This window comes from Eretmochelys imbricata, chromosome 21 (assembly GCF_965152235.1).
Source record: "Eretmochelys imbricata isolate rEreImb1 chromosome 21, rEreImb1.hap1, whole genome shotgun sequence".
Taxonomy (NCBI): domain Eukaryota; kingdom Metazoa; phylum Chordata; order Testudines; family Cheloniidae; genus Eretmochelys; species Eretmochelys imbricata.
The window spans coordinates 16,336,503-16,363,646 of NC_135592.1; the positions used below are offsets into that span (position 1 = coordinate 16,336,503).

The window sequence follows — 27,144 nt, forward strand, 5'->3', positions numbered from 1 at the left end:
CCCACAGTGCAACGCTCCGGAAGTCAACGCTAACCTCGGTCCTGTGGAAGCACTCAACCAAGTTAATGCACTTAGAGCATTTTGTGTGGGGACACACAATTGACTATATAAAAACGATTTCTAAAAAAAACAACTTCTATAAATTCAACCTAATTTCATAGTGTAGACATACCCTAAGTAGCTGCATGGATTAAGGTTGCACAGACAAATGCCCTCTTTAAAGAGGCTGCTGTCCACCAGTCACCATACACACAGAGCCAATGGGGAGGGAGGTCACTCATCCAATACAAAGTGCTTCACATACAATGTAGAGCGTAAGCTACTCAAGGCTTGAGGACGTCTGGTTCTGTGCAGTTCATAACCCAGTTCTTTAGTAGCTAGCTCAGTGTCAGTCACTTCACTAGGTTGTGAATTTTCCCCAAATTGAAATGTTCAGCTTGATGGGTGCCAAACAACTTGACACACACATGCCCATCTCCCCTTCCTCATCTTAATCTCCACTGCAGCAAAACCATTTTACCATCCCCAGTGTCCGTGGAAGAGGGAGGGTAAGAGGCTGTCCCCTAGTCCCAAGACTCTTCCAAAGTCAGCTCCTAAAAGGGGCTAGGAAAGAGCAGTTGCTTCAATCACTTTATTTGTAGTCAAGAACTTTTTTTACAGACCATTAAACAACCTTTACCTAATAACTGCTTACATTGCTCCTGGCTAGAAGAACCTGGGAGAACAGTACATGCTTTTGGGGAGCATCTTGGCTCTGCAGGCTTGATCTTATTGCACCTACAAGAAAAACTTTCTACGTGAGACTTGCAAAGGGAGAATAGTAGGGAAAGAAAGCCAAGCATGCTAGGGTGTGTATCTTCTTGGGTGATATGATTTAAACTCTAGTGCAGATGCTGTACAACTGGGAGAATCGGAGAAAGCCTGTTGGGGAGCTAAACTTATCTGCCTTTGACCAGACTGCTGAAGTCCATGCTTAGTTGGAGCATATGTAGCTCTAAGAATAAATAGCATGATTTGTAGTGCAGGAGTATCTAGCAGCCCCGGTCATGGACCAGGACCCCTCTGTGTGAGGTGCTGTACAAACACTGAACAAAAACCGTCCACGACAAGTAGGTGACACATGGCTTTCGGGGATCACTGCACCCACTTTCTGCACTGGGCACAAGAGGCAGGGGAAGAGACTCAGAAGACTCCCAGAAGAGCAGGAGGGCTAATGCTGGGAGAGACCTGCTGTCCCTCTGTTCAGTCTCTGGTCCCTGTGCTGCTTCTGCCAGATCGGAGATGGTGTGGAAGGGAGCCAGCTAATCATGAGGGCCAATCTGCAACAAGGAAGAGAAGTGCAGGGTGCTGAGGTTCCAGAGGCGGCTGGATGGACAAACCTTGGGCCTCAGGCTGTGCCCTGCGGAGCCCAGGGGCCAGGCTAGCGCTCCGCGCAGCGGGACTGGTCCCCGCAGAGCTAGCAGAGTGGGAAGAAAAGGTCAGTCGGTGCCACTCTCCAGTTTTCAGGGGGAACCTTTCACGGATGTGCCCCTCTCCTCCCCTGCACATTTTGGGAAACTTCCTTCACCCCGCTCCCCAGTTTTGTCTCTTTTTTTGGTTTTCCGTCCCCGCACCAACTGCATTTTACCACTGGATTTCCCCCTCCCCCATTTCAAACAACTGGAAAAGCTGCTCGGTTTTTTCCTAGTTTATCAAAATTAATTTTCTAAATGGAAACTTGTTCAGGGGTTTGAAAAGCCCTTTTCTGACAAATAGTGTTTGAACATTTTTGCTCAGTTCCATGCTACTGATCTTCAGTAGCTTTCAGGCAGCTAGCTCTGGTACTTCCCTAGCCCCTAGCAGCAGAGACTCTAAGCACCTCACACTCCTTAGACAGGTTTCAGAGTAACAGCCGTGTTAGTCTGTATTCGCAGAAAGAAAAGGAGTACTTGTGGCACCTTAGAGACTAACGAATTTATTTGAGCATGAGCTTTCGTGAGCTACAGCTCACTTCATCAGATGCATACCGTGGAAACTGCAGCAGACTCTATATATACACAGAGAATATGAAACAATACCTCCTCCCACCCCACTGTCCTGCTGGTAATAGCTTATCTATCCTCACCGCCCCCTATGCTAGGTACTCCTCTGCCTGCCTTCCCCGGGTCTGCAGATGGCACCGGGGTGCAGGCAGGAGCTAGGCCAGAGCTTAGAGGGAGACACCAGTGCATATGCCCAGAGGCAGAAACTTAAAGGCCTAGGGAACTTTTACAGCAAAAATTTAGGCTCTGAGTTTAGGTGCCTATGGGGTTCGGTGGCTGCCAAGCAGGGTTTTGTAAAGTGCAGTGGTGCCTAAAACTGGGCAATAAGTACCTTTGTGGATCTGGGCTGAAGGGTCTCAAAAGGAACCCCAAAGCACCCAACCTTGGAAGACTGTGGCCTTCCCATAAGTCAGATATGAATACCTGAGCTAGGCCCCCCTATGCTCATCTCTCCCCCGCACACTAGCCCTCTGTATGTTTGGGGAGACCCCTACAGAGTGTTCAGTGATGGCCCAGGCAGGGCCCTGGGATGCTGGCTATGTATCTAGCAAGCCTGTAGCAGACTCACCCCCAGGGACGATTTAACAGCAGAGAGCTTGAAGAAGACACGTCTCCCCTCTTCCGGGCAGACAGTTTTCATCTCCTCCTGGCTCATCCCCAGCAGCTGGTTGCCATTGAGCACGCCAAGGCACTTCACTGTGCTGCGGGGAGACAGACAGACAGATGGTGAGGGAGGGGTCAATGGGTGCTCAGGGGAGGTAACCCCTGGAGATCAGCTCCCTGGTGAAGGGCGGGATTGCAAAGAAAAACCATGGACTGAAGAAATGGCAACTGCTCCCCAGTCAGACCATCAGCAGGGGAGACTGGCCTGGTGGGCGCGGTCTTTGTTCTAGCAGCAGCTGGAGCTGGACACAGGCAGATCTGCACCAGGGGAGATGCAGATTGACGGTGTGGGGGGAGGGGGCGTTTGCTGAAATGTGCTATCCAAGATGTGGCGAGCTGGTACCAGTACCACAGGGAAGCACTAACTGGGGCAAGAGGCACTAGTCAGTTTCATGCCTGGGAGTGGCCACCTGCCCCTTCTAGGGCATAAGAAGAGAATATTTTCTTTGATCGTGCTTCCTTCCCCTGGGTTGGAAGGGTGTGTGGGGGGGAGGGTTGTTCCTCCTCTCCTCCCCCCCCGCCCTGGCTAGGTATCAGTGTCCTTGACCCGCACAGCTCTGGGCCTAACCCCAAACTGCCCAACGGTGGCTTTACCAATTCTGTGCCATTGTAGTCCATGAGCACAGGATCAGCCCCCAGGGCTTCAGGATTGGGCCGATGTGACTCAGGGAGACCAGGGGGTGATGGCAGGGAAGGGCCTTTCTCAGAGAGAGGCCAGTTTCCAGGGTTAACGACTGAGGTGACCTACATCTTGGAGAAGCCCATGTCCCTCAGCCAGGCCGTCACCTCCGCCGGCGTGGACTTCTGCTGGAGACCAGGGGAGCTGCTTGGCGCCTAGATCCAAAAGAGAGGAGGGGACTGAGGCGTCTCACGGCAAATGAGAGCGCTAATCAAACCACCGATCCCCCAAAACAGACAAGGGAACACTTCCCTCTTCCCCCTCCCAGCCACCCCGCAAGCCACTGCCTGCAGGGAACAAGCTTTCATCTCAGAGCTGGTGTCTGGGAGATCAGGAGCCGTTAGCTCAGTGCAGGGGATGAGATCAGGAAACCTTTATTCTACAGCCAGCACGCGCTGAACTGAGAGCAAGCAAGTTCCCATAACCCCATCCCCAGCTCAGGGGGGGCAAAGGCCCAGCCAGGTCAGTGCGTTGCTGCATCTTGGAGTGGAACAGGGTGACCTACTTGGTTCATGCTGTTCTCTGCAGGCTTCTGATCCACTGGCCCCACGATGTTGTTCGGGATATAGCCCCTCTCACCTGCTCTGTTTCTAGCAAGCCACCACTTCTTCCGCTGGTCTAGAATCTGAGCCAAAGGACACAGCATAATTCAAATCCGCCCCCAGGAGCCGAGGAGGTGAAATGTGTGAAAGCCATCACTCTGGCTACCAGAGCAGGGGATCACCCTCATGGCACGGGGACTGTCTAGGGCATCTCTTGGCATTAGAGTCCTAGAGACTAAGGCCAGACAGGACCATTCTGATCACCCAATCTGATCTCCTGCAGAGCACAGGCCAGAGAGGGTCACCCCCTGATTCCTGGCTGACACCAGCTGAGGATCAAATTAAATAAATATCACACAAGATTCTGGACTGATTGGACTGGGTTCCTGGGGAGACGACTCCAGGTGCCTGCTGTGTAATGCAGTGCTATCGTCCCACACGTGACACTGTGTGCTATATAGATCCATCAATCCGAAGGCCAGAAAGGCCCCCTCTCACCATCGTCTGACCTCCTTAGTAGCCCAGCCCAGAGAATTGTGCACAGTGTCTAGTCCCTGCTGTAATGTGTCACACTACTGGGCCATTGTCATGGAGTCCCTGGGCTCTGGAACTGCTCCCCATGAAGCCAGTCAGGACTCTGGGGCAGTCGCCTTTCTGGGGGCAGCCTGTCTGCAGGACACAAAGCTCACACAGTTTCCACCTTCCTGGGTCTAACCTCGGAGCATTCAGCATCCTCTGCCCCTCCGTGCGCTTCCCACAGCGCGTCCACTCAGGCAGGCTCCTAGGGAAGCCAGAGGGTCCTGCCCCTCAACTCCGCAGTCAGACATGACTCTCAGCCAGCCAGTAAAACAGAGGTTTATTAGACGACAGGAACATGGTCTAAAACAGAGCTTGCAGGTGCAGAGAACTGGACCCCTCAGCTGGGTCCATTTTGGGGGGCAGTGAGCCAGACAACCATGTCTGCTCTTCACTCCATGTCCCAGCCAGCCCCAAACTGACTCACCCTCCAGCCCCTCCTCCTCTGGGCTTTGTCCCTTTCCTGGGCCAGGAGGTCACCTGATTCCTTTGTTCTCCAACCCTTTAGCTCTCACCTTGCAGGGGGGAGGGGCCCAGGCCATCAGTTGCCAGGAAACAGGGTGTCGGCCATTCTCTGCGTCCAGACCCCTGCACACACCTGCCCTCTAGGGCTCTGCAACGATCATACACCCTTACCCCACCACCTAGATACTTAAGAACTGCATAGGGGAAACTGAGGCACCCCCACACTATTCAGAGGAAACATTAAGAACAGTCCCACTTCGTCACAGCCATCAAGTCCAGTGTTCTGTTTCCAGATGAAAACAAAGAGCCTCCCCCAAGATTGCATCTAGCCAGACGTGCCCAGGGAGGGGGCGACATTTCCTTCCTATCCCCTGCCTACCTTCCCAAAATCCGTGACATCTAACTTCCACTCTCGTGAGACCTGAACATGCATCATTACAGTATGGGCATTATTAGCGGGCTTCATTTTAGTAGATGTCTGAAAACCCAACTCTTCTACTGGGCACAGTACCGTCGGTAGAAGCAACCCCCCACAGGCCGATCCTGTGCATGATATTTAGTCCTTGTTCCCAGCCATGCCACTGCTGTGCTTTGATCACTGTGCAGCCTCTGGGCTGGTGGCATTTAGCCATAGTTAGCAATCAAAGGTCCTTCTGTGCCTTGGTGCTTTTAGCCCTCTCTGCCTGTTGTCCAATCTCCATTCACCTTGATCCACCAGTCCCTAGTAGCCGCCCTCCCTCTATATCTGTAAGTAGTCCCAGAGGAATGCACTGTGCTTTATAGAGAGAATGGAGACCCAGTTTCCTCCCAAAGGTATCTAAGTTTTGGTGCTGAGATCGCCTAGCAGAGACTGTGAACAATTCCCTGGCTTCATAGGACAGTTCCTGCCTTACCTCCAGCAATTCCCCTTTCATGACAGTCAGCTCCTTGTTGTTCCTGGCCTGGAATTCGTACATGGCTTGCATGAGCTGCGGGGGACTAGAAGGAGCTCTGGAAGGAGGAGACCATGTATGGAGTTAGAGCCCAGGAGAATGGAAATCTGTGACCATCTCAGTCCTAGATCCCTAGGGACCCAGCTAAGAGATCCAGCTGCTGCTTACAAAAAGAGAACCCCATCCTGACCTCTCTCACAAAGCTCTGCACGGCAGGTAACTGTTGATTTCAGTATTACTCCAGTCACCAAGAGCAGGTCTAGTCCCATAGGATTTTTGTCTAGACACAGCAAGAGGGCCTGATCCTGAAGGGCGCTGAGCACCCTCAGCTCTCGTCACTCTCGCCATGGGAGTTGCGGGTGCTGCCCCCACCCGCCCCCAGGAAGTGCTCAGCGCCTTGCAGGGTCAGGCCCATAGTCTGTTACTGTTGGGAGAACAGAGCCACTCGGCTACCCTGACACACTCAAGGGGAAAGAGCAACCGGCTGGGGCCAGGTGGCCCAAAGGTGAACAGCAGGGGCTTGGGAGGGGCTGTGCCCACAGAGATGGCATAGACAGCAGTCAGGAGTGGCAGGCTGGCATGGAGAGAGCTCTCAGACCATATGGGGGGGACAGGACAGGGTGACCCACTTTCAGAGGCAATAATGCAGTGAGCAATTAAGATACTTGACAAGGGAGCCAAATGAGCTACTCATTTGCTGTCTCCAGCGGGTTTGACCTTCCTGTCTCACACAGACCCCCTTTTGTTCCAGGGATGCTTCCCCCACTTCTGACACAGTGTGAACTGCTGAACCCAACAGTGGCCAAAGCCCCCACCTTGGGTTTCTCTCCCTGGCATCACCGCAGCCTGTGCCAGCAGGGCTGACAACAGGGCCCCTTTGTAATGAGCTGCCCTTGCCCCCACCCACGGGCTCAGAGACATCCCAGAATGGAAGCCCGGCTCTGCTGGCAGGCTGAAACCAGTCAGCTGTGGCAGATTCTTCTGCTGGTAGGTCAGAAAGAACCTTGTGTGTGTAGCAACAGCAGTGGGAGTATGTGTGTAGCGTGTGTAGGATTTGGGGAACAGGGACTGTGTTGAGCACGTGCGGTCTCAAGAGGGGATCCCAGCAAGTTCTGAGCAGGAGTTATTTGCCCCTCATAGCCAGGGACCCTGTGCTGCCCATGTTCATTCACGCACACTGAAGTCCAAGGGGCCTCCCTGCATACAGCGCATTGGGACATTTCTCAGAACCCCAGTAGGAAGCCAGGCCAGCCTGGAGACAGGAGCACGTACCTGGACGTGGCATGGTTCTGGCTTCCCAGGGGCTGCTGCATGGAGAGAAGACAAACATGCTTTAGTTACATCCGAGGGGGGCATTCCAGGGAAGCTGAGGGTGGCACAAGAGCCCTTCATGGCTCCCACTGAACAGACGGGTGATAACCCCCAGAGCCAGAGAGACACCCTGGAGAGGCTACGCAGCACGTGTGACCCCAGCAGCTTCTGCTCTGCAAACATAAGCCTGTCTTTCCAAGTTACAGAAGAATCTCCCTCACCTGTTAGCAATAGTAGGGCTTTTATCACTGCTAGACCCTGGGGGAGGCAGGAGGAAGCAGTCCACACACAGCAAAGTCTGCATGCACTAAATCCCCTGGTAGGGGACGTAATCCTTTCCCAGATTGCACAAAGGGCCAAGTCACGGCCTGGCTACAACCTACTGTTCAGTGTTTCAAGGGAAGGATGGGCTTACAGCAGTGCACATCATCTTCCCCTCCCCTGGACTCGGAGTTCCGATGTCTGTCTATGGCACCCATCCCTATAACATCTGAGTGCCTGATAACCATTAATGAGGCTGTCCTAAGACTCCCATGGTGAGACCGAGCAGTGCTACTATCCCATTTTGCAGATGGGAAATGAAGACACAGGTCCTCAAAGGTATTTAGGCACCTAACACCTATGGAAGTTAAGTACCTGAATACCTTTGAGGCTTTGTGCCTAAGTAACTTGCCCAAGATCATATGGGCAGTCAGTGGCAGAGCAGGAGCTTGAACCTGGGTCTCCCAGGGCCCAGGCTAGTGCTCTAACCACTAGACAACCCTCCCTCTCTTACAAGGGGTCTGGGGCCAAACTGCCTCATTAGCTTTGCTTCTGTGAGATGAGCCCATTAGATGTCCCTTGTGCTATTCCCCATTCCCAGTGATAGTGCTTAAAGTGGTCTTAGTGATGTGAGGGGAATCAATCATAATCAGGGAGTAGCAGCTTTGGGAAGACAGTATTTAAAGTGCGCCCCTCAGCCACCCAGCTCAAATTTTAATTTGTGCCACCACGAACAGACTGGCAGTCAAGACTCACCCTCTCCACATGAGTGGCAGTCTCCCTCTGGGTCGGCAGTGGGGGCACCCACCCATCTGAGAAGATGGGGATGTAGGGAGGGATGAACTGTCTGTCTGGGTACTCTGCCCTGGGGTGGGGAAGAAAGAGAAGACTTTGCAATGCTGGTCTCCAGACAGGACCATAAACACGTCTCTCTAACCACCGGCAGCTGCACAGGGTGGGTAGAAGCGACTCGAAGGGGGATCCATAGCTCTGACAACAAGCAATGGCTGCAGCGAGCAAAGAACAGGTCAAGGGGCTCAGGCTGGGAAGGGAGGCACCAGTCATAGCCCTGCGGGAAGGTACATGTGGGGGTGGAGGGGACGATGGAAAGCTCAGTGACTTGGTAAGGGGAGAACAGTCTCTTACAACCCCAGTGGAGGCTGCTGGTTCGGATCCGGCTCGGGCTGGAAGCGGGACAGACACCATTCCTGGGTGTCTGATGCCCGTCTGGGAGGAGCTGACACAGAAGCCCTCAGCACAGCTTCTCTCCCCATCTCAGCCCAATGGGGCTCGAGATCTCCTCTCAGATCCAGACAGGGCTGGGTAATGCGAGGAAGCTGTTGCCTGGGGCTAAAGAGTAGACTTCAGACCAGCAACCACAATCTGGATTAACGCTAAAGGGGGAGATGGCTCCACTGGATCCCAGTTCAAGTTCTTTCCACATTCGCTGGCTTAAGATCCTCCCCATTAACAGCAACGGACGGTGCACGTTCCAAGCAGCTGCTCCACGCCCTGCCGGCGTGGCAGAGGGAATGGCCTGGATGGCCGAGGGATTCTCCTCACCTCGTGGTGTGCCAAGCCTTGCCCAGACTCTTCCAGGTGTCATGATCCTTTTTCTCCAAAGACTCGTCCACCAGGTCGATGGCTGCCTCGGTCAGCAGAGGGGAAACAATGGAGGAGGCCAGGCTGGGCCAGGGACAGTTGGACAAAATCTGGATATTGGGCAGATGGGGAGGAATGACAGTGATAAGTCAGGTCAGCCCAGTACCTCCCCGCTCTGGCGGTCATGTCCGAGGGCAGCTGCATTGTCAGGGTGCCCCGCTCACACCTGCTTTGGGTGCAGCTGGGGGTGATGAGTCACTGGTGGTCAGATGTTTGCAGGGGGATCTGCAACTCTGAAGCGCACAGCGCTGGGTGCAGGGGAACGATTCACACGATCACTGTGCAGCAGAGCTCCAAAGTGCTCTATGAACAGAGCCCATCCACACAGCCCTTGGGGGCGGTGGGCGGATGCCAGTTTTACAGATCAGGACATGGAACCACAGAGAGGGGAAGTGACTTGCTCAAGGTCACAAAGCGAGCCAGCGGCAAAGATGGGAACAAAAGCCAGGAGTCCTGACTCCCAGGCCTGTGCTTGAATCACTAGCCCATGCCCTCTCCTGGTAGCCACAAGGCTATGTCCTGAGAATTTTACTGCCAGGGAAAATCTGGGGTCTCTCAGATTCCTGTGGTGGGGAAAAATCTGCCTGCAACCCATTGTCCACTGTGAGCCGATCCCACTCTGTGCCCACATAGGACAAAGGGGCTTAGATCTGGAATTTCTGGCAGAAGCCACAATGGCAGTTGTTACACTTACCCCTGAAGAATGCTGCTGCTTGCTAAAGGAGCTGATCGTCCCCTAGGCTGAGTGTTTGGCACTCTGATTCCCAAGGTTTCTCTTTGCTGCTGCAATGTGCATGTGGGATACAGCAAAGAGAAAACAGATCCTTCCCTTTGTGTAGGTTTGCAGCTGAGGAAAGCACTGTGAGTATGAGCTTTCCTTATTTGGTGAGGCTCAGAGACCTGGGCTTTGGGCTCAGCCAACGATCAGGTTTTCTGGAGCCCTCAATCCAACTCCCAGAGTAGGAGTTTCGGGGGCTGTTCTTCACCTGGGATGAGCTGGTTTAGTGCCGTTGAAGTCGTGGAGATGGAGGCAGCTCCCACAAAGCTGATGAAGCTCTACCAGCTGACACCAATTGCGGATCTGGCCTGCATTCCCATAGGCACTTCCCAAGGAGAGCAGGATCAGTTTGGAACAATGGTGTCATTCGGAGACTACAATTCGCATCCTGGTATTGTCCAGCCTGCCAGCCCATTGGCTGCATGGATACAAGGGAGGTCAATGAGATGGATCCGAACGGTCTGGGATACTCACAAAGGAGAGGGTGGAGAAGACGAGTCGAACCAGTTCCGGGGCACTGGGCTGCTGCTGCAGCTTAGGTCTCAGCTTCCCCTGGGCAGAGACAAAACACAGGTGAAGCTTTTCACCTCTCTGCCTTGGCCCCACCGCCAGGGAGGTAGCTGCACCCTGGGCGGCTAACACAAGGAGGAGCAATGCAGAGGGGTTGCAAACTTGGCTGCAGCATGTGCTCTGTAACAAGTGTGGCTGGCCCTGGTAGAGCAGGGGAGTTGGCCGCAGAGCCCCCAGCACCCAGGATCTCCCTGCTGCATGGATAGGACAAACCCGTACCTATGCCATATGCAGTGTTCTTACTCTAGCTGTGAGACACCTGACCCCTGCAGGTGCAAAGTGTGGGGGAGGCTGCGATCTTGGCAGGGTAGAGCAGAGAGGCCTGGCCAGGACTGTGAGGACTAGAGGATGAGCACCCCAGCCATGGGGGAGTCCACCCAATGGTCTGTCCCAGGTAGGAGCCATTCAGCAACCAGATGGCCTGCCCTACAGCTGGGGACTCTTCTTCCTCCTTGTAGGCCTGGCTGGGGATCTCTGTCCCTTCAGGCCAAGATGACTGCAGCCTCTCCAGCACCTTGTGCTCTGGCGTCTTGGGCCCCTTGGCCATGTGGGGAGCCCCCTGCAGCCCCACTGCCAGCACTACCCTAGCCCTAGCTCCAGCCAGGCCCCCCACTTAATTTACAGCAACCGTAACAATTAAAATAACTAAAAATAGAAAAAAATCATTACTAATCTTCGAAATTAGAGACAATAAAACCTGAATTCTGCCAAGCCTACATACGCACCCCCCGACCATACCCCCACCGCCCTGGCTTACGATCCCGCAGGAGGGACAGCCAGGGACATACAACACAGTCAGCTCCAGATACTCTTCTCTATATCGGTTCTCATGCCACACTCATCACCAACGTTTCTGAGCACCTCAGCAGAGGAACCCCACGGGAACTGCCTTGCAAGACCAGACCAGTCCCCCGGCCCTCACTGCTTGTGCCAGGTCAGACCAATGACCCCGCTAGTCCCATGGCGGCTGACAGAAACTTCTTCGACTCAAGTGATAGGGCCCGAGCAGCGCCAGGGGTTTCCTGGCTCCAGGAGACTGCCAAGTAGCCATAGACTTATCCCGGCGTTATAGGCCCTCTGACCCCACCCTCCACCCCCAGATCCCTCCATCCCAGATCCTGTTTTGTTTCAATAACTAACGTGATTCCCTGGCGGCGCTGAGGGGAGTGGGCCACAGGGGGTTGGGTGCACAGGGTCTCTGCATCCAGGCATTTATACCATGCTCATCTCCACTGTATCCCAGTGCTCAGCCTCTTGCGGTGAGGGGATAGGTTCCCCCAATGGCCTTGTGCCCTCTCCTAATTGGGCCGGGCGGTGTCAATGGGCCCTGTGTGGTGCTGCCATGGGCACCCCCTTCAACCCCCAGCCAGCTCTGCCCACCCAGCCAGTAGCCCTGACCTACCAGCAGGTTTAAGGCGTATTTGATCTTCTGGAAGCAGGCCTCCCACTCAGGCTCTGGGGGCAGCACTGGGAGAGATGGGAGGGAGAGACGGGAGAGACAGGAGGGAGCTGTCAGCCTGGTAGCTGGCCTCTTCACCCATCTCTCCCACACTGCAGCAAGCAGACAGCCAGATGCCCAGAGACAAATCAGCCTCTCCACCCACGCCTCTCAGGGCAGGCAGCTTCGCTCTCAGGAGTGGGCCCTGTCCATCCGTCCATCCATCCACTGTCCCGCCTCCCTCCCCATCCCACTTCCTAACAGCTGAGAACAGCAGAGAGCCTCAAGAGATGGGCCCCAGCCCCAGCTTTGGAACTGGCTCTCAGAGAGGCAGAACGGGCCTGGGGACTGAGCCAGGGCAGGAGCAGCCCAGGCCTCGGGACCCCACCTAGCCATTCGGAAGGGGCAGAGACTGTGCTAAAGGGCACGGAGCTCTGTTCATGGGGTAATTCCTCGCCCGCCCCAATGTCATGAAAGCCGCATGCTCTCCGCTGCCCACCGCAGGCTGGAGATATGGATATGCTAGCCAGGGGCACAGATCCTAGCCTCATGAGACACTTCCTTCCCCTGGGGGCCCCCACAGAGACCTGCCCCCCAGATCCTCCTCTCCCATCACAGGGTGTGTCTACACTCACTACAGCTGGGAGTGAGTGTCCCACCCCGGGTAGAGGACACATACCACATGAATAGCATTGTGGATGCTCAGCACAGGCGGGGACATGGAGTCCAAGCCTGCCCGAGCCCCTGGCTCCACGATAGGGTGAGCAACCTGTGCCATGCTCATGCCGCAACATGCACATGGCTACTCTGAAGTGCATTCGCTGAAGCAGAGCTCGTGCATCTGCCTACCGAGGCTGGGAGGCTCACTCCACAGCTGCGGAGATGTCCCCTCAGAGACCTCCCCAGGTCACCTTTCCCCTGGAGGGACCACGCAGAGACTGACCCTGCTTCTCCTAGGAGTCCCAGGCCCCCTTCTTTCCACAGAACCTTTCTCCTTCCCTCACCTCCTCTCTCCTTGTCCTTTTTCTTCGACTTCTTCTTGCTGCTCACCGAGCCGCTCGTCTCCTTCAGCTTTCCCACAAAGAGCTCGATGTCACTCAGCACATGGTTCAGGATTTCCTGCCGACACAGAAGCAGCCGGGATGCATCTGAGGCATGGCAGGGCCCCAGGCCAGCCTCCATCTCTGGGGAGAACGCCCAGGCCTAACTGCAGCCAGAGCACAGAGCAAGGTGATACCAGTCTGCTCTGTGTTCTTGGGGAACCAGGGCACAGTATCCAGCCTGTCTGACTCATGAAAGGACACCCCCCCCCCCAAGCCTCTGCTGGAACCAAAACCGATCAGAGAAAAGACTTACAGAGAGCAGTGAAGGGCGGTGGGAGACACACCTACACCCCTCCTGACAAGGGTGACAAGATTAAGGCAACTCCCCCAGCCTCATCTGCATCAAAGATGGGACAGGGAGGCATCCTCATTAGCATACAGAATGGAGAACGGAGATTCCAAGACAAGAATTGCACTGAACTCTGGGACCAGAAAAGCAGGGAAGCACTGCATCCTGGGGGATCTCTGCTCCAGATGTTAATGAACCCACGCCTGCACACATCCAGCTCAGCAATTATCAGACCAATTCTAGTAATAAGTCCTTGATTGATATCCAAAATACTGAAGCAGTCTAATTGCATTGTGAGCTCCCTGGACGGAACACCACCCATAGCCAAGAGTGATCAGCTTGTGACAGGGTCAGGCCAGATGGCTACAGGAGAGTGATAGAGGGAGATATATTAGCTCCAGGTTAAGCAGGTCCTTTTTCCCTGGATAAGGTAACAGGGGCGGTTCCAGAACAATCAGGAACTTGCTAGAATCAATTAAGACAGGCAGACTAATCAGGGCATCTGGTTTGAAAAGGATCTCACCCCAGTCAGTGAGGGGCACGCAAGGAGCTGAGAGTGAGAGGGCGTGCTGCTGGAGGACTGAGGAGTACAAACGCTATCTGGCATCAGGAGGCAGTTCCTGCAGTGAGGATACAGAAGGTGTTGGGGGGAAGGCCATGGGGAAGTAGCCCAGGGAGTTGTAGCTGTCACACAGCTGTTACAAGAAACACTGTAGATATCTGTGATCCACAGGGCCCTGGGCTGGAACCCGGAGTAGAGGGTGGGCCTGGGTTCCCCCCATCCCCCTATTGGATAGAGGAGGAGTTCTCCTGGACTGTGGGTCCCACCAGAGGGGAAGGTCCCTGGCCTGTCCCCCAACCTACTAGGTGGATCAGCAGAGACTGTGGGGATTGTTCTCCTTCTGTTTCCCTATGCTGGCCAGTGATGAGGTTAGCTGAGTGAATGGCAGGTTTGAGCCACTAGCAAAAGTGGCCAAACTGAGGGCTGCTGTGAACCTCTGAGGTGAGCAAACCTGATCTCCCCAGCTCCTCCTTTGGCTGTATCCCCACTTCCACTCGCTGGCCAGCCCATAGCTCCTTCTGGGCAGGGCTGGGACACATCTTGTCGCCTAAGCCAGCTAGCAGAGCTGCAGAGGCTAAAAATCCACCCAGCTACCCCCTGGCAGCTACTTCCTCTCCCTCTTCTGCCAGCTGCTCTCTAGGCCTTTCTAAGGCAGAGGCCATTCTTCTCGGGTCTGGCAGGGCGCTTGGAGAGTTCCTTCCCATGCAGGTCCCAGCCCAACACCGCAGCCCCCAAGAGGGTCAGAAGCGTGTCAATACCAAACCCAAACAAGCTCTGCCCTACTGCACGTTTGCCTGGTGATGCACCAGGGGCCAAGCCTATCCTTGGGGGCAGGCTCCACCAGGCGATGAGGGGGGCTGCAGCAGTCCCAGGAAAAGCTGGTGTCAGGGAAGCAGCTGGAGCAGTCCTGGGGCACTTACAGTGTCTTTGTCCAAGTCCTGCATTGCCTGCAAGCTGGGATCCGTCCACTCATCTCTCGGCTTTGGGGGCCGCGGCTGGCCAGGCCCTGCAATACCCAGGAGGCTGAGGTCAGTCACAGCAGGCAGGGGTTTGTGGTAAGGTTTCCATTCCACGGCCCCCTCTGTCAGGGCTCAGACTTACAGCTCCTCCCCCAACCCTGCCCCCCACATTGCCCTCTGCACCCTCCCACAGCACCTCCAACACTCTGCAGACATCAGTGAATACAGCCTGGCTAAGGGGAGCCAGTATCATGAGCCCCATGTTACAGAGAGTCAGTGGCAGAGCTGGGAAGGGATTCCAGGAGTCCTGAGTCCAAATCCTGCTCCGAACCTGTACCTCCTTGGCCTGCCCCTCCTCTGCGCCAACCCTCCCCCACTCACCACCCCCTCCCTGCCACACCTGAGCCTGTTTACCATAATCCATGAAGGCTGGAGGATTCCGGGGCACCTGGTCTTGGCTCTGCCACTCCTGTGGTGTGGGAGAAATAAAGGGGTCTGGGTCTGACAGTCCAGCCCACCTATCCTGGCTGATCTGTGGGAGGCTGCTGTGGAAGGACCCTCGGCTCTGCTGGGACAGCATGGTCTCCAAACTGCTCCTGCGAAAGGGAACAAGGAGGGCGTCTTCTAGTCATGCAGCACTGAGTGCTATCCCTGCAGACGGGGTGGGGGATCAGGTCACTGGGGGCTGGGAGAAGGCTTCTTCTGCCATAGAGAAGGGACTGCATTACACCCCCTGGGGACACTGGAAGAGAAATCCCTGGTGTCCCCAAGGAAGAGGGGTGGGGGGGATACATCCCATCCACGAGGGCTCTGTGTGGCTCAACCCTAGGAGCACCCCAACTCTATGGAAGGACTGAGGGCCCCTGTCTAGAGCTGGGGTGTGGGCTGTATCCCTTGGGGACCTCAGAAGGTGGGGAATTTTTTTGTACCTTTATGGGGGGATCCTTACTGGAAATCCAGGGGGGTGTGGAAGGGGAGAGGGGGGCTCCTGGGAATCCAGGGTTGTGGGACTGTGTCAGACCTGGAAGTGCCCTATCAGGAGACAGTGGTTGGAGGGTTGCACCTAACTTACCCTGCTGGAGACAGGCTCTCTGCACCCCATTACCTGAGCATGTCCTGACTCTCCCGTTCCCCTTTCCACTCCTTGATGGCCTTCTCCAGGTTGGCTTTCATCAGCTCTGCCTGATGGGAAGGGAAGAGGAAACAGCAGAACCGTGAGTTCCCCTCCACAGCCCTGCAGTCGAGAGCTGCAGTCCCTACGCTGCATGCCGCAGCCATGCAGAACTTCCTGCCAATAGTGGGGATAGACCCCAGAGCATCCACTTCTGAAAGCAACTGCTGCTGGAGCTATAGGAGACTCTCCCTAGCAGTGCGGGGACAATGAAACGCCATCCTGATCCCATCCAGTACAGGGCTGCAGCGTCACATGCACCCCATGCTAACGAGTCTCCCGTTCCCGTGCTCCGAGGAGGGGGCCAAGCCGCTGGCTGAAGCCGTCCTTAGACCTGCCGCCGCCCCCCCGAGGTGGTTCTGTGTAGCCGGCCCGTGCTGCTCACCCCAAGCTGCTCGCACTGGAAGAGGAGGATGCTGCTCCCGTGCTGGCTCCGCTCCCTCACGGTGACGGCCAGGATGGAGTTGTAGACAGAGGGGCTGAGTATGGCAGCGCACTCCTGGACACTCTCAAGGGGGTAGCTCTCCAGCTCCTCCTGCAGCGGAGGGGAGGGGGAGGAAACAGGGGCCGATCAGCAGGACAGTGGGTGTCTCTGCTCTGCTGGGGATCCAAGCTCCTCTCCCATGAACATGGGGTGTGAGGGGAACCCAATGGGCCAGAGGCAGCATATCCCCTCCCATAGGGCTTGCAGGAAAAGAGTAAGCCCCCCGATGCACTCTGCTATCTCCCCCAGGACCCTAAAGAGAATGCATGCTGCAGGGTGGAGCTGGGCCCTGCTGGGAGGAGGGGAGGTGGCTGAGATGGGCTGGGAGACCCCCATGCACCTTGGTCTCGATGTCGCTCAACAGCAGCTCAGGGCCCTTCACTTGCAGGATCATGTCCTGTCCCCAGACCCGTCCCTGCGCATCCATCATCTTCAGCTGTGCCACACAGTCGTCCACGCCACAGATGTCCTTGGAGTCCACGTGGGCGGTGAGCAGGTGCTGAGGACACACAGTACAGGGTCCAGGCCTTCCCCAGTGCCCCCGACCCCGGCCCCTGACCACAGGAGAGGGGACCGCGTGACGTGGCTGAGCGAGGTGGCGGTGGGTGGTACTGGCCCGTGCAGAGCACGAGGCTGGGATGTCTCGTCTGCAATCAGGGCTTTGCTGGGCGGTGGGGAACCCAGCCACGGTGCAAGCCCAGAGGAAGCAGCGTGCAGCTGCATTGCCCATCCCGGCGCACCGGAGCATGCTGGGAAGGCCCTTCCCCGCTGAGGGGAGGTGACAGCGTGGGGGCAGCTGGTCGGGCTCTGATGAGCGGGGGTGCACGGGGCATTTTCTCCAGGGAGGGAAAGCAGGCCGCTTGGGCTTCTCCTACCTCCACGCGGTGCTGGAAATTGCTTTGCTGCTTCAGTGTGGAGAGGGTGTAATGTTTGCGCTGGCCTGCAGGCGGAGAGGGGCAAGAGGAATGAAAGGGTGAGGCAGAAATCTGGGGAGAAGAAGGGGCTGGCTGACAGGAGACGTGGTGCAAGGAGAAAGCATTTCTTGCACTCATGGGAGGGACACAACGGGGGTGTCACGTGACCTCCCCATGTAACCCTCCATGTGACTCCTCCCCTCCCCACCCCACCCCACCCCCAGCCCGGGGCCCCCACGCTCTCCCCGTCCCCTCCGACACCCCCCTTACTTGTCTAAAATTTTACAACTCCATTAACCAGATGCGATTGTAAAATGATGCTTTGGGCCGCTGATGCCACCTGTACTTCCAGCAGCACCCCAAACTGAAAACTTTTTTCATGAAAGAAGGATAGGAAGGACAATCACCCACTTTCCCTTTAATGTGACTTTAACCCACGCTTTAACGTGGCTGGGTAGTTGCGGGGGAGTAGCTTCCAGCGCTGGTGCACTGTCTACGTTACGTCGCTCGTGGGGGGTGTGTTTTCACACTCCCGAGTGAGAAATTTTCAGCGCTGTAAAGTGGCAGCGTAGACAAGGCCTAAGTATTGCTCTCTGCCAGGCACTAGGCAAGCAAAGATGCTGCACCATCTGGGTGTGATGCAAAAGAGGCACAGAACTGTGTGTGCCACGTACGTCTTGATAGAGCTACGGCCCAAATTGTTTTATTATTTTCCTCAGCATGACGTACAGGACGGGCAATCAAAATCAGCCTGGCAGAACGTGCATGAGAACTATCTCTGGACAGATAAGCAATTGATCAAAAGTACATTCTCTAATCTCTTGGGACCAAATCCTGTTCCCACTGAAATCAAAAGGAGTTTTGCTATTGAGTTCAATGGGAACAGGCTTTGACATTTGGAGAGGAAAGAACAAAATCACTCAAGCAAGGGCTATGTTGCTTATATCACAGCTGTCAAAGGCTGCTGACTCATGTGAGAAAGTCAGCAGAGATCTGATCTTTGTCCATTGCAAGGGAGAAATCAGCAATCAATGAGGCTAGAACAGTCTCTGTACCATATCCAACTCATAAGTCCATCTGCAAAGGATCAAGGAAATATGAAGGCTCCGGATTACCTTAAAGTCTTCAGTCCCTTGATTAGAATGTTCCCATCAGTATATGTTCATAGTCCAGAGGCTGGAGCAGGAATCAAAAACACTGTCTAAACACCTTCCATCCCCTCACCCTTCCCCTCAGCTCCCAGACTACTGCACTGGGCAGCACAGCATGGGCAGGACGTGACCAGCCCTCTGTGGAGAAAGAAGTGGTTCGGGACTATTTAGAAAAGCTGGACGTGCACAAGTCCATGGGGCCGGATGTGCTGCATCTGAGAGTGCTAAAGGAGTTGGCGGTTGTGATTGCAGAGCCGTTGGCCATTATCTTTGAAAACTCATGGCGATCGCGGGAAGTCCCGGACGACTGGAAAAAGGCTAATGTAGTGCCCATCTTTAAAAAAGGGAAGGAGGAGGATCCTGGGAACTACAGGCCAGTCAGCCTCACCTCAGTCCCTGGAAAAATCATGGAGCAGGTCCTCAAGGAATCAATCCTGAAGCACTTAGAGGAGAGGAAAGTGATCAGGAACAGTCAGCATGGATTCACCAAGGGCAAGTCATGCCTGACTAATCTAATTGCCTTCTATGACGAGATAACTGGTTCTGTGGATGAAGGGAAAGCAGTGGACGTATTGTTCCTTGACTTTAGCAAAGCTTTTGACACTGTCTCCCACAGTATTCTTGCCAGCAAGTTAAAGAAGTATGGGCTGGATGAATGGACTATAAGGTGGATAGAAAGCTGGCTAGATTGTCGGGCTCAGTGGGTAGTGATCAATGGCTCCATGTCTAGTTGGCAGCCAGGATCAAGTGGAGCGCCCCAAGGCTCGGTCCTGGGGCCGGTTTTGTTCAATATCTTCATTAATGATCTGGAGGATGGTGTGGATTGCACCCCCAGCAAGTTTGCAGATGACGCTAAACTGGGAGGAGAGGTAGATATGCTGGAGGGTAGGGATAGGATACAGAGGGACCTAGACAAATTGGAGGATTGGGCCAAAAGAAATCTGATGAGGTTCAACAAGGACAACTGCAGAGTCCTGCACTTAGGACAGAAGAATCCCATGCACTGCGACAGACTAGGGACCAAATGGCTCGGCAGCAGTTCTGCAGAAAGACCTAGGGGTTACAGTGGACGAGAAGCTGGATAGGAGTCAACAGTGTGCCCTTGTTGCCAAGAAGGCCAATGGCATTTTGGGATGTATACGTAGGGGCATTGCCAGCAGATTGAGAGACGTGATCATTCTGCTCTATTCGACACTGATGCGGCCTCATCTGGAGTACTGTGTCCAGTTTTGGGCCCCACACTACAAGAAGGATGTGGAGAAATTGGAGAGAGTCCAGTGGAGGGCAACAAAAATGATGAGGGGACTGGAACACATGAGTTATGAGGAGAGGCTGAGGGAACTGGGGATGTTTAGTCTACGGAAAAGAAGAATGAGGGGGGATTTGATAGCTGCTTTTATCTACCTGGAAGGGGGTTCCAAAGAGGATGACTCTAGACTGTTCTCAGTGGTAGCTGATGACAGAACAAGGAATAATGGTCTCAAGTTGCAGTGGGGGAGATTTAGGTTGGATATTAGGAAAAACTTTTTCACTAGGAGGGTGGTGAAACACTGGAATGCGTTACCTAGGGAGGTGGTGGAATCTCCTTCCTTAGAAGTTTTTAAGGTCAGGCTTGACAAAGCCCTGGCTGGGATGATTTAATTGGGGATCAGTCCTGCTTTGAGCAGGGGGTTGGACTAGATGACCTCCTGAGGTCCCTTCCAACCCTGATATTCTATGACTCCTGACCAACTTAACAGCACAATACATATGCTAACAAACTTAAACAAAGCTTTTGTTTAATGACAGGTTTAAGAGTAACAGCCCTTTTAGTCTGTATTCGCAAAAAGAAAAAGAGTATTTGTGGCACCTTAGAGACTAACCGATTTATTTGAGCATAAGCTTTCATGAGCTACAGCTCACTTCATCGGATGCATACTGTGGAAAATACAGAAAATGTTTGTTTTTATACACACAAATCATGAAAAAATGGGTGTTTATCACTACAAAAGGTTTTCTCTCCCCCCACTCCACTCTCCTGCTGGTAATAGCTTATGTAAAGTGATCACGCTCCTTACAATGTGTATGATAATCAAGGTGGGCCATTTCCAGCACAAATCCAGGGTTTAACAAGAACGTCTGAGGAGGGGGGGGTTAGGAAAACAAGGGGAAATCGGTTACCTTGTATAATGACTTAGCCACTCCCATTCTCTATTCAAGCCTAAGTTAATTGTATCCAATTTGCAAATGAATTCCAATTCAGCAGTCTCTCGCTGGAGTCTGGATTTGAAGTTTTTCTGTTGTAATATCGCAACTTTCCTGAGGTAAGTGGGAAAGCGGGATACCGGGAGGAAGCACAGGCAGGAATGTCTGTGAGGGGAGGGCTCCTGCCTCATACTGAGAATGAGGGGCGATCAGCAGGTTATTTCAAGCGGTTATATACGAATGCACAAAGCCTTGGAAACAAGCAGGGAGAACTGGAGGTCCTGGTGATGTCAAGGAATTATGACGTGACTGGAATAACAGAGACTTGGTGGGATAACTCACATGACTGGAGTACTGTCATGGATGGGTATAAACTGTTCAGGAAGGACAGGCAGGGCAGAAAAGGTGGGGGAGTAGCCCTGTATGTAAGGGAGCAGTATGACTGCTCAGAGCTCCGGTACGAAACTGCAGAAAAACCTGAGTGTCTCTGGATTAAGTTTAGAAGTGTGAGCAACAAGAGTGATGTCGTGGTGGGAGTCTGCTATAGACCACCGGACCAGGGGGATGAGGTAGATGAGGCTTTCTTCCAGCAGCTCGCGGAAGCTACTAGATCGCACGCCCTGGTTCTCATGGGTGACTTTAATTTTCCTGATATCTGCTGGGAGAGCAATACAGCGGTGCATAGACAATCCAGGAAGTTTTGGGAAAGCGTAGGGGACAATTTCCTGGTGCAAGTGCTAGAGGAGCCAACTAGGGGGGGAGCTTTTCTTGACCTGCTGCTCACAAACCGGGTAGAATTAGTGGGGGAAGCAAAAGTGGATGGGAATCTGGGAGGCAGTGACCATGAGTTGGTTGAGTTCAGGATCCTGACACAGGGAAGAAAGGTAAGCAGCAGGATACGGACCCTGGACTTCAGGAAAGCAGACTTCGACTCCCTCAGGGAACTGATGGGTAGGATCCCCTGGGGGACTAACATGAAGGGGAAAGGAGTCCAGGAGAGCTGGCTGTATTTCAAGGAATCCCTGTTGAGGTTACAGGGACAAACCATCCCGATGTGTCGAAAGAATAGTAAATATGGCAGGTGACCAGCTTGGCTTAACGGTGAAATCCTAGCGGATCTTAAACATAAAAAAGAAGCTTACAAGAAGTGGAAGGTTGGACATATGACCAGGGAAGAGTATAAAAATATTGCTCGGGCATGTAGGAATGAAATCAGGAGGGCCAAATCGCACCTGGAGCTGCAGCTAGCGAGAGATGTTAAGAGTAACAAGAAAGGTTTCTTCAGGTATGTTGGCAACAAGAAGAAAGCCAAGGAAAGTGTGGGCCCCTTAATGAATGAGGGAGGCAACCTAGTGACAGAGGAGGTGGAAAAAGCTAATGTACTCAATGCTTTTTTTGCCTCTGTCTTCACTAACAAGGTCAGCTCCCAGACTGCTGCGCTGGGCATCACAACATGGGGAATAGATGGCCAGCCCTCTGTGGAGAAAGAGGTGGTTAGGGACTATTTAGAAAAGCTGGATGTGCACAAGTCCATGGGGCCGGACGAGTTGCATCCGAGAGTGCTAAAGGAACTGGCGGCTGTGAGTGCAGAGCCATTGGACATTATCTTTGAAAACTCGTGGTGAACGGGGGAAGTCCCAGATGACTGGAAAAAGGCTAATGTAGTGCCAATCTTTAAAAAAGAGAAGAAGGAAGATCCTGGGAACTACAGGCCAGTCAGCCTCACTTCAGTCCCCGGAAAAATCATGGAGCAGGTCCTCAAAGAATCAATCCTGAAGCACTTACATGAGAGGAAAGTGATCAGGAACAGTCAGCATGGATTCACCAAGGGAAGGACATGCCTGACTAATCTAATCGCCTTCTATGATGAGATTACTGGTTCTGTGGATGAAGGGAAAGCAGTGGATGTATTGTTTCTTGACTTTAGCAAAGCTTTTGACACTGTCTCACACAGTATTCTTGTCAGCAAGTTAAAGAAGTATGGGCTGGATGAATGCACTATAAGGTGGGTAGAAAGTTGGCTAGATTGTCGGGCTCAACGGGTAGTGATCAATGGCTCCATGTCTAGTTGGCAGCCGGTGTCAAGTGGAGTGCCCCAGGGGTCGGTCCTGGGGCCGGTTTTGTTCAATATCTTCATAAATGATCTGGAGGACGGTGTGGATTGCACTCTCAGCAAATTTGCGGATGATACTAAACTGGGAGGAGTGGTAGATACGCTGGAGGGCAGGGATGGGATACAGAGGGACCTGGACAAATTGGAGGATTGGGCCAAAAGAAATCTGATGAGGTTCAATAAGGATAAGTACAGGGTCCTGCACTTAGGGCAGAAGAACCCAATGCACAGCTACAGACTAGGGACCGAATGGCTAGGCAGCAGTTCTGCGGAAAAGGACCTAGGGGTGACAGTGGACGAGAAGCTGGATATGAGTCAGCAGTGTGCCCTTGTTGCCAAGAAGGCCAATGGCATTTTGGGATGTATAAGTAGGGGCATAGCGAGCAGATTGAGGGACGTGATCGTCCCCCTCTATTCGACATTGGTGAGGCCTCATCTGGAGTACTGTGTCCAGTTTTGGGCCCCACACTACAAGAAGGATGTGGATAAATTGGAGAGAGTCCAGCGAAGGGCAACAAAAATGATTAGGGGTCTGGAACACATGACTTATGAGGAGAGGCTGAGGGAACTGGGATTGTTTAGTCTGCAGAAGAGAAGAATGAGGGGGGATTTGATAGCTGCTTTCAACTACCTGAAAGGTGGTTCCAGAGAGGATGGTTCTAGACTATTCTCAGTAGTAGAAGAGGACAGGACAAGGAGTAATGGTCCCAAGTTGCAGTGGGGGAGGTTTAGGTTGGATATTAGGAAAAACTTTTTCACTAGGAGGGTGGTGAAACACTGGAATGCGTTACCTAGGGAGGTGGTGGAATCTCCTTCCTTAGAAGTTTTTAAGGTCAAGCTTGACAAAGCCCTGGCTGGGATGATTTAATTGGGGATTGGTCCTGCTTTTGAGCAGGGGGTTGGACTAGATGACCTCCTGAGGTCCCTTCCAACCCTGATATTCTATGATTCTATGTCTGTAATCGCGTGACCAGAGAGATTGAAGTGTTCTCCAACTGGTTTATGAATGTTATAATTCTTGACATCTGATTTGTGTCCATTTATTCTTTTACGTAGAGACTGTCCAGTTTGACCAATGTACATGGCAGAGGGGCATTGCTGGCACATATCACACTGGTAGATGTGCAGGTGAACTAGCCTCTGATAGTGTGGCTGATGTGATTAGGCCCTGTGATGGTGTCCCCTGAATAGATACGTGGACACAGTTGGCAACGGGCTTTGTTGCAAGGATAGGTTCCTGGGTGAGTGGTTCTGTTGTGTGGTATGTGGTTGCTGGTGAGTATTCGCTTCAGGTTGCGGGGCTGTCTGTAGGCAAGGACTGGTTTGTCTCCCAAGATTTGTGAGAGTGTTGGGTCATCCTTCAGGATAGGTTGTAGATCCTTGATAATGCGTTGGAGAGGTTTTAGTTGGGGGCTGAAGGTGATGGCTAGTGGCATTCTGTTATTTTCTTTGTTAGGCCTCTCCTGTAGTAGGTGACTTCTGGGAGCTCTTCTGGCTCTATCAATCTGTTTCTTTACTTCTGCAGGTGGGTATTGTAGTCGTAAGAAGGCTTGACAGAGATCTTGTAGGTGTTTGTCTCTGTCTGAGGGGTTGGAGCAAATGCGGTTGTATCGCAGAGCTTGGCTGTAGACAATGGATCATGTGGTGTGGTCAGGGTGAAAGCTGGAGGCATGTAGGTAGGAATAGCGGTCAGTAGGTTTCTGGTATAGGGTGGTGTTTATGTGACCATCATTTATTAGCACTGTAGTGTCCAGGAAGTGGATCTCTTGTGTGGACTGGACCAGGCTGAGGTTGATGGTGGGATGGAAATTGTTGAAATCATGGTGGAATTCCTCAAGAGCTTCTTTTCCATGGGTCCAGATGATGAAGATGTCATCAATATCTCGCAAGTAGAGGAGGGGCGTTAGGGGACAAGAGCTGAGGAAGCGTTCTAAGTCAGCCATAAAAATGTTGGCATACTGTGGGGCCATGCGGGTACCCATAGCAGTGCCGCTGGTTTGAAGGTATACATTGTCCCCAAATGTAAAATAGTTATGGGTAAGGACAAAGTCACAAATTTCAGCCACCAGGTTAGCCGTGACATTATCCTGGCCACGATGGATGTAGAAGCCCTCTACACCAACATTCCACACAAAGATGGACTACAAGCCGTCAAGAACACTATCCCCGATAATGTCACGGCTTCAAATCCAGACTCCAGCGAGAGACTGCTGAATTGGAATTCATTTGCAAATTGGATACAATTAACTTAGGCTTGAATAGAGACTGGGAGTGGCTAAGTCATTATGCAAGGTAACCTATTTCCCCTTGTTTTTCTAACCCCTGCCCCCCCCCCCAGACGTTCTTGTTAAACCCTGGATTTGTGCTAGAAATGGCCCACCTTGATTATCATACACATTGTAAGGAGAGTGATCACTTTACATAAGCTATTACCAGCAGGAGAGTGGGGTGGGGGGAGAGAAAACCTTTTGTAGTGATAAACACCCATTTTTTTTATGATTTGTGTGTATAAAAACAATCTTCTGTATTTTCCACAGTAGGCATCCGATGAAGTGAGCTGTAGCTCACGAAAGCTTACGCTCAAATAAATTGGTTAGTCTCTAAGGTGCCACAAGTACTCCTTTTCTTTTGTTTAAGTTTGTTAGCATATGTATTGTGCTGTTAAACCCATATAAAGAATGAATGCTCTCCCTAGCTGCGTTCTGCTCCTTTAAGGCTAGCTAGCTAAGTCTTTCCGGTACCCCGTACCCGCTAAAAGTCTTGCTAGCATACTGGAGTGTACCACCCTACTTGCACTCCTAGACGGGAGGTGCGGAGACATGAGGGAGGGGAAGGGGATGGGTAGGCTGAAGGGAGGGGGACGCTGTTCTTACGGTAAATGGCTTTGCTGCTGGGCCTGGATGTGCTGTTGGCTCTGATGAGGTCTGGGCTGCCATTGCTGAACTCACTGTAGAGAGGACAGACAAACATACAGACACCTGGGTCATAAGATCTGCCAGGATCCCAAGGACCCTCCTCCCTCCCCCCTGAGCTTGGGCCCTTGCTCCCCAGTGCAGGGACCTGCTGGCACATGCCAGGTTGTGCTCCGGAGCTGGGTGAGTGGGGTTTGACGACAGTCAGCCTTTGCCTGGCCCCCACTGGCCCGTGAGGAATCTCAGGGGGTGCCTCCTCACCCAGATGGGGAGATGCAGAGAGAGCAGTGCCTGGGCCCTGTTTGGAAGATGCTCCCTGTCTCCCAGGTAGGCTGCTCTGCCCAAGAGCCCTGGGGATGGTCAGAGAAGCAGTTGTCAGATGGAGCATTGATTGTACTGTATGCCTGTGGGGTGGGGGAGTATAGCCCCCAGAGCTCACCGCAGCAGGGTAGGGGGCACCCCCAGAGCCCTAAGAGAGACGGGCACTCACTTGTACTCAGACTCGGTCCTGTGGCCAAAGGGCTCCATCATCGTTGTCCCAGAGGGCAGGCCCTGCAAAACAGAAACATCAGAGCCCACGCCCAAGGGTGGGATCAGCTGCCGGAGGGCAAGGCAGAGGGAGCTGAAAGTAGTAGGATGATCATATGTCCCATTGTGGCCAGGACAGCCCCTTTTTTAAGCCCTGTCCCCGCCGTCCTGACTTTTCTGGCCAGGGTGGGCATTTGTCTCGATTGCTCTTGCAAAGCCGATCAGTTGGCAAGAGCAAATGGGCCAAATGCCCACTTCTGTCAAAAGCGTGGGTGCGGAGGAACGTGTCTGGCGGTGAGTGGTGATGCCAGCCCCACGCAGGGGGAGAGGCAGGGGGAGAGTGAGCAGTGACACCAGTCCCAGCCTCGGATGGGGGGCAGGCAGGGCTCCAGCGAGCAGTGACGCCAGCCCCATGCAGGGAGGGGGTCTCGGGCAAGTGGCTCGGGCCACAAGAGGACTCGGGCTAGCCCCACAGGGTGACCCATTTTGCCGTTGGGAAATATGGTCACCTACACAGTAGGGGTGCTGGTTCCAGTGTCAGAGCCCTAATTGCACGGCTTTCCTTCCCCCCCACCCCCCATCCCCTCGTCTCCAATGCACACGAATCACTGATCACCTCCCTCAGTACATGGGCACACCCTGATTCTGCCCAGTCATGCAGCCCCTGCTGCAGGGAATAAGGGGCTTCCAAAGAGTGAGGTTTGGGGACTCCGGGAGGATTGGAGGCTGGAACCACCATTTTCCAGTGGGGGAGCCCAGGGAGGCAAGCTTATGATTTAGCCTTCACTAAAGGGCTTCAGCTAAACTCTCTCCCTGTCTTCTTCCCCAGCCTCCACGCCTCAAACTCTTACCTGCTGCATCGCGGGCTGGATCGGC

General features: G+C 53.4%; 1 protein-coding gene across 1 annotated transcript; it reads right to left on the bottom strand.

The window, feature by feature from the left end:
- Nucleotides 1-1,420: 1,420 nt before the first annotated feature.
- Nucleotides 1,421-27,128, bottom strand: EPS8L3 (EPS8 signaling adaptor L3). Its single transcript, XM_077839590.1, has 20 exons — nucleotides 27,120-27,128; nucleotides 26,231-26,292; nucleotides 25,702-25,775; nucleotides 17,342-17,406; nucleotides 16,807-16,965; nucleotides 16,368-16,517; nucleotides 15,917-15,993; nucleotides 15,226-15,407; nucleotides 14,773-14,858; nucleotides 12,903-13,017; nucleotides 11,863-11,927; nucleotides 10,365-10,442; nucleotides 9,014-9,162; nucleotides 8,207-8,315; nucleotides 7,151-7,185; nucleotides 5,840-5,936; nucleotides 3,890-3,988; nucleotides 3,433-3,518; nucleotides 2,590-2,722; nucleotides 1,421-1,456 (listed from the first exon to the last, which is right to left on the bottom strand). The coding sequence occupies exons 1-20, from the start codon at nucleotides 27,126-27,128 to the stop codon at nucleotides 1,421-1,423; spliced, it is 1,866 nt and encodes a 621-aa protein (XP_077695716.1).
- Between the last annotated feature and the right edge of the window lie 16 nt (nucleotides 27,129-27,144).

Coding starts and splice junctions, on each gene's coding strand:
- EPS8L3 (XM_077839590.1), bottom strand. Junction 10,443..11,862: donor AATACGCCTTAAACCTGCTG/GTAGGTCAGGGC, acceptor GTCTCTGCCCAG/GGGAAGCTGAGACCTAAGCT. Junction 3,989..5,839: donor TGAAAGGGGAATTGCTGGAG/GTAAGGCAGGAA, acceptor CCTTTGGCTCAG/ATTCTAGACCAGCGGAAGAA.